The sequence below is a fragment of the Schistocerca piceifrons genome, chromosome X, assembly GCF_021461385.2.
Source record: "Schistocerca piceifrons isolate TAMUIC-IGC-003096 chromosome X, iqSchPice1.1, whole genome shotgun sequence".
NCBI lineage: Eukaryota > Metazoa > Arthropoda > Insecta > Orthoptera > Acrididae > Schistocerca > Schistocerca piceifrons.
The window spans coordinates 440,696,409-440,708,583 of NC_060149.1; the positions used below are offsets into that span (position 1 = coordinate 440,696,409).

The following is a 12,175-nucleotide window of genomic DNA, read 5'->3' on the forward strand; positions in this document are numbered from 1 at the left end:
TCTCAGCTTGCAGTTATCGCATCGTATGATGGTTAGGGCACTCGGCGTTTTGGTGGCGAGGTGACTGACTACGTACAGATAACCGAAACGATAAATTCATTGCTGGATATTTTCATTGCTAGCAGCGCTCATGTGGTTTCTCTTCGGCAATGATGTACATTGGCATGTGAATTGTCATCCACCAATGGCACGCAAGTGTGATGTTGTGATACACGGCTTTCGAAATTCAAATTTAGGTTTACAAGAAGTGTGATGCAAAAAACAATATTTGTGACATAAATACGGTGATTTTATTGATAGTGAATGATTGTCAAGTATGGAGGGACCTAAAATTTCTGGGCCCTACAGGGCAACGAAATTGGTAAGCAACTATTTTACGGCTGGTAACGTTTATGATGTGCCGATATTTTGAAAGTCGTTAGAAATATATATTTGCTTGCTTTTACTTAGCCTGTATAATTAGGGGCCATAAGAACTCTAGCTATCTGTGGTGCCCAGTGTATTCTGATGAGCAGAAATAACATCCCACTGCCGTTAGAACGTTGCTTTTTTTATTGTTTTCATATAGAATCCAACTGTCATGTAATTAAACTACTTCATTTAATGATACGCGAAAGTGTTTTAACAAGCGAACTTCAAAGGTTCCTTACGTGTTTTCTTAATCAGTTTTGGAGGTATTGTATAAGCTTCGTTTGATATAACTTGTGCTCCACCAGTTTCTTGCCCTTGTTGTTGCAAATGTATCTTCATACCTTCTCAAATTTCGTGATTGATTTATTCTTTGTGTCAGTAGGTAATGCCTGTCTCGTAGAACTGACTTCAGGAATGAGACTGATTGCCCTAATATGAGAATTCGGTTTTGACTAGTGTGACGACAGTTGATGTATGAGGAAATACCATCCTTGATAAAACTTTACTCAGCGCTGAAAAAGTCCCGAGCCAGCACTGAAAACCATGTTTTCTTCTGTAATGTGCAAACTGTCGTTTTGTAATGTGCCGACTACAGCTTTGACGTAGTGTGAAAGTTATTAAAACATTGTCAGTATAATATGACCTTTACACACATTTGTGTAAGTAGAGTTTCTAAAACCAGTACCCCCCTTTTTTTCCATTTGTGGACCAGTAGTAATATCTTGTTCAGGCCATACTATAATTGATTTAGATACAGGGATCGCCTTTGAGGTGGCAGATGCATTACCTTTGTGTGTACTCACGCAGCCGTAGCATGTGAACTCCCTACTATAATATGTAGCTACGACGTAAGTCACTGAAAAGTTACTGAGTACATTTAAACCAGACCATTTCAATTACTACTTTTTGTAAGAATATATTCACAATTGAAAGGCTTAACGCATCAAAAGTTTGTTAGAACAACATGCAAAAAGAGTGCTATACTCTATTAAAATTGCTGTATGATTGATGTTTCAGTGATGAGGGCCTGCTGCTGTCAAGTCATAGCTCTTTTATGAGCTCCACATGCTTCGTGTGTTGCCTGTATTGTAGAAACCTGCAGTGCCTTGTGAAGTTTGGCTAGCTGCATGCCAGCAACCCCACCCCCCCTCCTCCTCCTCAAAGTGTAAACCCATATGTGTTGGGTGTACTGAAAAGATTTTGTAGAGCCTTAGTGATAAAAAACTATAAAGAGCAAAAAGGGTAGTGTTTATACGTATTGCCCCATTACTGACATTCATTGGATTCATGAATTATGTCTTTGTTGTGTAACTTGATAATAATTAAGGATTTACTATATGACAGAAAAAAAAACAGCACTGCAAAATTACTTTCGAAACGATTGTGTTAGGGTGATTACCAGAGTGATACAGATTTAAATCTTTGTTAAAAAGTGAAGTCTCGTATTATAAATCAAAGATTTTATGTACAGCGCGGCACAATAGCACCTAAGAAAAACATCAAGCCAAACAGTTTCAGCTTGCAAGTTTCAGGGCAAATTATGTATTATTGTGTCCATCTGAGTAATTGTGTATCATTATAGGGAATCACAGATTTCTGCTCAATCTTCTAACCTATAATGTACAAACATGAATGAGTTAATAAAATAATAAGCCTGTCAACCTGGAAAGAGAGAGAGAGAGAGAGAGAGAGAGAGAGAGAGAGAGAGAGAGAGACATGGGGAGTTAGTCAGAGGCTGAGAGAGAGATAGGAGTGGCCACTTTGTGACCTATAAAATATTTCCTTTTGCTTCAGGAGAGTGACAGTTGGGATGTGGATACTTTATTGAAGAGGGCTGATTGTGACACAAACCAAACTGACATGTGGCAAAGACACTATAAACTGGGATACAAAGTAGGATGCATTTAACTCTAATAATTATATGCTACTCACTGCTTCTTGTATACATACCTTAGTAACTGAATTACAACAGAATAACAGTGTGTAGCAATGGAACGTGGAAAGCAATAACATTGTGTTGGTGCACTATTTGTACAAAGTAAGGTGACACTTAGTGCAGTGAAAATGGGAACATCTGTAAATGGGTAATGCCTTTATGGTCACTCCCATCAGGCATCACACTGAATGTCAACTTAGTTTGCAGGAACAGTACAGTTGTCATCTCTCTATATATACACACACCTCAATGCCAATTTCCAATAGCTGATAGTATAAAATGAACATGCTGCATAGAGAAACAAAAATCACGATGAAAATAAATAAGAGCATGTTAATGTCCACAAACATTGTGTACTATTAACTTCCATCTGATGTAATAGACTGCTGTAACAACCATGAGCAGACTAGGCCTAGAAGGTGTGACCAAGCAGATGCTATCATTGGTTGTTGTGTGAGCTAACTATACACCTGTACAAGAGATGTTCAGCACGCCATTTCATTGATGTAGTGGCATTGTGACATGGTGTCCACAAAAGTGTTGAGAGCTATCTCGCTCAACTGTTGTCCACAATGAATGGAAACAGGACAGATTTCAATGTGTATATCTTGCTAGATGACACCCCAGATGATCTCGGTGAGAGACATTAGGTGACCTGGGATGCCATAAAATAAGTTCCACATCTATTTAGTGTTCATTTGACCATTCTGATAAGTTGGGAGTGGGGTAGTGCATTGTCTCACTGAGGGGTACATGCTGCCTGTGGAGTGCTGTAGACAAACAGGTGGATATGATTGGACATTTGGTTCCCCTATTATTCATTAACAAGAAACATAGCTAGAGGTGTCAGCTGCTCTTTTTCATACCGTGTACATATTCCACACTTGAAAATGCCTGAATTGTGTGCATTCACCAGCCCACGTGACCTTTACACCATATTTAACATACGTCTCATTATTAAAACTGAAACTGTAAGGTACATTTTTGAAAAGACTGATAATGGACAAGTCTCAGGTGTGTATTCTGTGGCATATTATGGAAGTATATCTTACATAAACTACAAAAAAATGCAAGAGGGTTCTACTACTAAACTTTTACTTGCTCGCACCATTGTGTTGGCAATTGCAAATATGCCAGTCTAGCTGCTGTCAGAATTCGTGAGTCAGATGCAACCTCCGTCGTCATCTTCATGCCCATGGTAAGTGGCACTATTTTCCCAGCGGTGAGCAGCTCATGGTATGCCCTTAATCCAGTGGTGTGTTTTTGCACAGTAGTAGCTGCACAACCTCAGAGATAGTGTCTAGTAGGTCAGATGCACACAATCTAGCAATAGTCAAATACATTGATATCACTTGCCTTACCCAACCTGCATTTGACTCCTGCATACAGCCAATAGAAATACTAATTACATGCCAGCATGTAATAGGTCAAACTATTCCAGTCAACATGGTGACACAATCAATCCAATAAAGCACACTCCTCAGTAAGTAACTAAGTAGCAGCTTCATTTTTTGTGGGCTTTGTGTTGAATTATACTATTATTACCAAAGGCATCACCGTACATGCTTTATGTTGTGAAGTGCCACAGTATGATACTTATAACCATAATGTGAATTTGAAGCTGACTTTAGGACCGTGAATATTGGTTTAGTACAAGAGATTAGTCTATACTAAATTTTCTGCTTGGTGATCTCGCAATGAGATGCTAGAGTATAACAATCCTTATCTACTAAATAATAATTAGTGCATATGGTCGGAATATGGAGCTTATCTTGTAGAATCTGTTACGGTCTTTGGATAATTTCATGTTTGGTTGGGACGCAGAGATATCCCTGTGGCTCATATTCAGCATATATCTTTCTTCTTCTTCTGTTGTGTGCTGGACACTGCTTTGGAGCTACCCTTTTGAGGTGCTTGTGTGACGCTATCAACTACACCCGAGAACATCGTTTACATAATCAGCAGGAACTGCATTGCTACTAATATTTTACCTGTAAGGAGTTAATAGGCCTAGTAAATGGAAGTTGACCTTTACTGGGAGCTTCGGTAATTAATTTCAAGAATTTGGACCTTATGCTTTGGTATAGACCAAAATAAATTGCTGGGGCTCATAAAGTTCAGGCCGTGTGCAGAGCTTTTATTTTCAGAGGTGTCCATTTGGAAGTTAACTTTGCAGCGATGTTTTTGTTAGGATTTGTATTGATTTTCTGTACTTTTTTACCAGCTGGCAATAGTATCTAAACGTTCTTATTTCCTAGATGTGAAGTTAGTGGTGGCTGCTTTTTAATATGGCATTGTCCGCCCCCGGTAGCTGAGTGGTCAGCGTGACGGACTGTCAATCCTAAGGGCCCAGGTTCAATTCCCGGCTGGGTCGGAGATTTTCTCCGTTCAGGGACTGGGTGTTGTGTTGTCCCAATCATCATCATTTCATCCCCATCGAAGCGCAAGTCGCCGAAGTGGCATCAAATCAAAAGACTTGCACCAGGCGTACGGTCTACCCGACGGGAGGCCCTCGTCACATAACATTTCATTTCAATATGGCATTCTCATTAATGTGTTGGCCATTTTGAATAAAATAATTGTGGGTATTAGGGTGTGTCATTATAAAACATTTAAACAACTAAGTTACTGACACATTGACTAACTCCCTCTGGTCCTCTTCAGAGTGGTTAACTGTGGGAATGTCTTCCCCTGTGTACTGTCTATTTCAGTTATCTGATGGCTGCCAATGTCACATATCTGGGATGTCATTGCATGATATGAAAAGAGGTTGTTACGGAGGGTGATGGCTTTGCGTTAAGCTATTGCCTGTGGCTCACTGGAAGGCAACTCTAGTAGGTGATTGGTAGGAAAGTGTATCAGCAGACTAGTGCCTAGGCCACTCTGGCAAGGGATTGGTAGGTGACACTTGAACTCTTGTTAGTTATTTGTAGGCAATAGCAAATTGGCAACTTTTATCCATGAGATAGTGTTTTCGTCCAGTGAGGCATTAAGACTACACAGCACTTATCTCATGGCTACTGCTTATGCTGTTAAACCCAGACAAGCAGTGCTGCTGGCTGATGAAAACAAGCTGTCCACCAAGCTGGAATCGTGGCACCCAAGCCATAGGTAATTTGTAGCCATCTCCCTTGTACATGCTGTTAGGGCAATTGATTATTTCAGTAGTCTCTTATATTTTTTGCTGATGCTTCCATGTCTGCTGAGCAGGCATGTGAGGTTCTAAAAAACTGATAGATTGGCCAAACTCCTGTGGGTGTTCAGCTACAGCTGACTTGTTCTGTCCCAGTCATATGTAACATTCATGCTCTGACACACCAGTGCATAGTTCAAATATGGCAATAGTTTTGAGGCAGGATAAGATTCCAGTTGGATTTAATTTGTGTTAATACACAACAATTTCTCAGGCTATTGGGAAGTAGCTAAACATAAGTGCTGATTATATATCTTAGTTATTGGTTGGTTGGTTGAATTGGGGGGAGGTGTCCAAGCAGTGAGGTCATTGGTTCCATCGGATTAGGGAAGGATGGGGAAGGAAGTCAGCCGTGTCCTTTCAAAGGAACCATCTCGGCATTTGCCTGAAGCAGTTTCCCTAAATCACAGAAAACCTAAATCTGGAGGGCCAGACACGTGTTTGAACTATTATCCTCCCGAATGCGAGTCCAGTGTGCTGACCACTGCGCCACCTCACTCAGTAGTTACTAGTTGGTTGGGTATTAAGTGTTTCACAAATGGAACAGAAACCAGAATAATTTAATTTCTCTGATTCAGGTTTTCTTCAATTGAGTAATTATCATCTACAATCTTTCACTTGTCACATTTTTAAAATGTCAGTCTCGCTTGTTTTATTCTTCCACTTGTGGCATTGTTTTATGCGGAACATGGGATCAATGACATAGCATTTTGATCTCTTCCCCTCTCTTTTAAACCAACCAATCATCTTCTCAGCTGGAGAAATGTAGGTCTTCTTCGGCTCCTCTCACTAGGAAGGGGTCCCTCGGGTCCCTCCCTTCCTAGGTTTCTACCAGTGGGGAAGATTACACCCGTCAGTGGCTGAAGTGCCCAAAACGAGCTTGTCATATGCCTTCACGATCCTTGTCAGTCCTGAAGACTGAATCAGTGAAGCCCTCCCAGCCATAGAAACCCAAGGACCAGCCACGGAAATCCTAAAAGATGACCCCCAAGACCAAGGAAATTGCAGTGGCACCCACACCACCACTACCTACAAGCTCTGCATCTGAGGATGAGATGGAGATTCTGGTATCCGCTGAGGACCTAGAACTCTCCGGACCCTCACAGACAATGGATATAGACTGCTCAGGAACTAAGTCAGTGGCAGGTGACCCTGAGGCATAAACTGCCTCATTGAATGTTCCATGCCTTCCCAGCTTCACGATCAAGTCATCCTCCAGAGGAATTGCGGCGGTTTTTTCCACCGCCTCCCTGAGCTATGGCAGCTGTTTAACTTTACACCTGCTTTCTGCATTGCCTTCCAGGAAACCTGGTTTCCGGCAATGCGGACCCCTGCCCTCCATGGCTATAAGGGATATTACAGGAACCGTAGTGACTATAACAGAGTGTCAGGTGGAGCTTGCATCTATGTCCTGAACTCAGTATGTATTGAAACTGTGCCCCTTCAAACCCCCTTGAAGCTGTGGCTGTCAGGATAAGGCTGACGCAGGAAATAACTGTCTGCATTGTATATCTTCCTCCAGATGGTGCAGTACCCCTGAATGTATTGGCTGCACTGACTGATCAACTCCTTGAACGTTTTCTACTTTTGGGAGATTTTAACACCCACAATTCCTTGTGGGGTGGCACCATGCTTACTGGTCGAGGCAGAGATGTCAAAACTTCACCGTCTCAGTTCGACCTCTGCCTCTTAAATACTGGAGCCCCCACACATTTCAGTGTGGCTCATGGTAGTTACTCGGCCATTGATTTATCAATTTGCAGCCCAGTACTTCGCTCATCTGTCCACTGGAGAGCCCACGATGACATGTGTGGTAGTGACCACTTCCCCATCTTCCTGTCACTGCCCTGGCATCATGCCCATGGATGCCTACCCAGATGGGCTTTAAACAAGGCAGACTGGGAAATTTTCAGCTCTGCTGTCTCCGTTGAATATCTCCCATACGCTAACATCGATGTGATATATGAATGTCTCAGCAGGACGATAGTTTCTGCAGCAGAAATTGCGATCCCTTGTTCCTTAGGGGGCCCCTGGCAAAAGACAGTGCCTTGGTGGTTGCTGGAAATTGCTGAGGCCATTAAAGAGCATAAGCAGGCTCTATAGTGACATAGGTGGCACCCAACCTTGGAGCACCTAATAGCTTTTAAACCCCTCCGTGCCCGCGTTGCCAGCTTACAAAAAGATGGAAGCAGGAGTGTTGGAAGAGTTACATTTCAAGAACTGCGTGCCATATGTCACCTTTTCAAGTATGGGGAAAGATCAGATGAGTTTTTGGGTATCAGACCCCAACAGATGTTCCTGAAGTTAACATAAATTGTGTTTTATCTACCTATGCAAACGCAAATGCCAAGCATTTTGTTGAGCACTACGCTCATGCCTCTGCGTCAGAGAATTATCCCCCAGCCTTTTGCATCCTCAAACAGCGGGTGGAAGGGAAGGTCCTCTCATTCACTACATAACACAGTGAACCCTTTAACGCCCCATTTACAGAGTGGGAGCTCCTCAGCGCCCTTGCCCATTGCCCTGACACAGCTCCTAGGGAAGATCAGATCCACAGTCAAATGATTAAACATCTGTCGTCTGACTACAAGTGCCATCTCCTCGTCATCTTCAAGTGGATCTGGTGCAATGGCACCTTTCCATATCAGTGGTGGGAGGGCACCATCATCCCACTGCTCAAACCCAGCAAAAACCCGCTTGAAGTGGATAGCTATCAGCCCATCAGCCTCACCAACATTCTTAGTAAGCAGTTAGAATGTATGGTAGGTAGGCGGTTGTGTTAGGTCATGGGGCCTACTGACTCCATGCCAGGGCGGTTTCCGCCAGGGTGGCTCTACCACTGATAATCTTGTATTCCTTGAGTCTGCCGTCCCATCAGCCTTTTCCAGGCGCCACACCTGATTTCTGTCTTTTTTGATTTACAGAAAGCGTATGACACAACATGTCATCATATCCTTGCCACTTTATATGAGTGGGTTCTCCAGGGCCCACTACTAATTTTTATCCAAAACTTTGTATCTCTTCATATTTTCCATATCCAAGTGGGTGCCTCCCATAGTTCCGACCATATCCAGGAGAATGGGGTCCCACAGGGCTCTGTGTTGACTCTCTAATTATAGTGGCATTTAATAGTATAGTAGAAGCTGTAGGGCCTTCGTTCTCACCTTCTCTGTATGCAGACAATTTCTGCATTTCGTACTGCTGCTCCTCGTCTGGTGTTGCTGAGTGGCACCTGCAGGGAGCCATCCACAAGGCGCAGTCATGGGCTCTAGCCCACGACTTCCAGTTTTCAGCCATGAAGTCGTATGTCATGCACTTCTGTCGGCGTCGTACCATTCATGTTGAACCAGCACTTTACCTTAATGATGATCCGCTCATTGTAGTGGAGGCATATCGATTCTTCCTCATCTTCGTCAGCTTAAATGGAAGTGCCGCCAACACCTCAGTGCCTTCTGCTGCCTGAGGAACACCAACTGGGGTGCAGATCACTCCACGCTGCTACAGCTCTACAGAGCTGTTGTTCAATCTTGCCTTGACTATGGGAGTCTGGTTTATGGTTCGCCGGCACCCTCAACATTGCATTTGCTCAACCCTGTGCACCACTGCAACGTTTGACTAGCAACAGGAGCTTTTAGGGCGAGTCCGGTGAATGATGTACTGGTGGAGGCTGCAGTCCCTCCATTGAAGATCGGACAAGCACAGCTGCTCAACAATTACGTTGCACACATTCGTAGCTCTTCTGAGCATCCTAATCACCATCTCATTTTCCCTACCACAGTGGTTCATCTCCCGCATCGGTGGCCCAGGTCAGGGCTTACGATTGTGATTCACATCCGGACCCTTCTGTATGAACTGGAGTCCTTCCCTTTACCACCTCTACCCGAGGTCCATTCACGTATTCCTCCATAGTGTAAACCTACGCCGAAGCTTCGCCTGCACCTGTCGCATTGCCCTAAGGAATCAGTTAACCCTGCAGCTCTCCGGTGTCACTTCCTCTCAATTCTCGACAGGTGCCGGGGCCATGAAGTGGTTTACAACGTTGGCTCGATGGCTGTTGGTCACGTTGGCTTTGCGTATGTTCGTGGTGAACATATTGAAAAGCACTCCTTGCCAAATGGCTGCAGTGTTTTCACTGCAGAGCTGGTGGCTATATCTCTTGCTCCTCAGCACATCCGCTCATGCCCTAGTGAGTCATTTCTCCTGTGTGCTGACTCCTTGAGCAGCCTACAAACTGTCGACCAGTGTTACCCTCACCATCCTTTGGTAGTGACCATTCAGGAGTCCATCTGTGACGTGGAATGGTCCAGTCGTTCAGTGATGTTTGTCTGGACCCCAGGTCATGTCGGAATTCCAGGAAATGAATGTGCAGACAGGCTGGCCAAACAGGCAACTCGACAACCGCTTCTGGAGTTTGGCATCCCTGTAACTGACCTACATTGGTTACTATGCTGCAAGGCTTTTCAGCTTTGGGAGACGGAATGGCATAATCGCAGTACACACAACAAGCTGCCTGCCATTATGGAGACTACGAATGTGTGGAAGTCCTCGATGAGAGCCTCTCGCAGGGACTGTGTGGTACTCTGCTGGCTCCACATTGTCCATGCATGGGCAACCTACGGCTACCTCCTGCACCATGAAGACCTGCCTCAGCGTTGACAGTGGCCCATATTCTGGTGCACTGTCGTACTTTGACTGCCCTGCAACGAAATATTCGGTTACCGGGCTCGTTGCTAATTTTATCTGACAATGCCTAATCAGCTGATTTAGTTTTATGTTTGAGGGTAGGTTTTATCATTTGACCTAATTTTTAGCACATGTCCTTTATCTCTCTGTGTCCTCCACCCTAGTGCTTTTAGGATTTTAATGAGTTGCGGAGTGGCTGGCTTCTCCTTTTTATTGTCGTGGTCAGCCAGCTGTAGTAGTCTGCTTTCTCATTTTAATCTCTTCTACATGTTTCTTGTCTCTCTGTGGTTTTCTTGTCCCCTTTTGTCCATTTAAGTGTTTGTTGCATTTCCTTTCTTCCTGTTTTATGTTGGAAATCTCGTTTGTTTTATTCTGCCCCTTGTGGGATTGTTTTATTCAGAACAAGGGACCAATGACCTAGCAGTTTGGTGCCTTCCTCCCTCTTTTAAACCAATCAACCAACCATTTAACCCTCACACTCCTCCATTACAAAATTGGTGATCCTGTGGTGCCTCAGATGTATCCTGTGAAATGATCCCATTTTTTAGTCAAGTTATGCCATAAATTTCTTTATTCCCAAATTCAGTTTGGTACGTCCTCGTTAATGAGTGTACCTACCCATCTAAATACCATTCATGTTTCCTTCCTTAGACAGTTTGTTTGATGGTAAAGTAAAGCTCTTTTTGAGAAACTGTGTTCTGGCTTTTGCCAGGTTACATTATAGAGGGCGATTCAAAAAAAGTTTACAAACTGACATGGCACATCAGGCATACAACAAGGATCAGTAGTCTCGTAGGAACTGGGAGTCACAATGCCCATCTGGGGCTAGTAAATGGCACTGCAGTTATTTAGTCACATGCTACAAATCGACATCCACCACAGGAGATGCTCAGAGTTTTGTCCAGGTGCATTGCCTTGCCTGACATCAACCCTGCATTTAATGGCACACCCTCTAAGAGGTCATGGTGTATCTCAGAGACATCTTGCTGCCACATCAATCCTGCTACTCTGTCATCTGGCGATGTAACAGGTGTTTCATACACGAGGCCTTTCAGATACCATCACAAGGAAAAACTCGATCTACGACAGATTGTGTGATCACAGTAGTCATGCGACTGTGACCAACCCAGCAGCCGGGAAAGGTTGCCTGCAGGTGTGCTCTCACTTGTCTGCTGAAATGTGTGGGCACTCATCATACTGAAATCGAATGTGGAGATGAATAGACATGGGAATATCATCCAGCATGTCCGGCAGAACCTCTTTCGGGAATAAAAGATACCTGCTGCCATGGAATCAGTACAGGAGAATGTACTGGTCCAATTAAACAGTCTCCGATGACACTAGGCCATATGTTAAGGGTAAATTTGCATTTTAAGGCATCTCTGTGTGTAGCACGTGGGTTCATATCCAGCCACATATGGAGCTCGTGAATGTTCATCGCACCCTCGAGTGAAAACATGTCCTCATTGCTGAATAGGACAGTTGCTGTGAAGCTTCAGTTTGCACAAACCACAATACAAATCACGTGTGCTTGTTGTAGTAATGCAATGTTAAAAGCTCTTGATGAGAGGCTGTCATCTTCTGAGCGTCTTCTTTCAGCTTAAGTCTTTCAGTACTACATATACATGTATACTCCTCAAGACACCATACATGAAGCAGAGGGGTTCCTCTGGTAGGTCAATCGCTATCATTTTCCCCCTTCCCTGCTCTATTCACAAATGGTGTGTGGAAAGAACAAGTGTAGATCTGGTAGGTCAATCGCTATCATTTTCCCCCTTCCCTGTTCTATTCACAAATGGTGTGTGGAAAGAACAAGTGTAGATAAACTTCCATATGAGCTGCAATTTTTCCAATGTTTTCTTTGGTAGTTTTGTGAGATACGTGGGAGGAAGTAATACTTCTACCTATGTATGTACTCAGAATTCCAGCAGTAGCCTTCTCCACAATGCCTC

General features: G+C 43.6%; 1 protein-coding gene across 1 annotated transcript in view; it reads left to right on the forward strand.

The window, feature by feature from the left end:
* Positions 1 to 232: 232 nt before the first annotated feature.
* Positions 233 to 12,175, forward strand: part of LOC124722044 (DEP domain-containing protein 1A-like) — a 128,341-nt gene continuing 116,398 nt past the window's right edge. Inside the window, exon 1 of the mRNA XM_047247234.1 lies at positions 233 to 361. Coding sequence (XP_047103190.1) covers positions 317 to 361 — 45 coding nt within the window. The 5' untranslated portion in view covers positions 233 to 316. The remainder of the gene's footprint in view (positions 362 to 12,175) is intronic.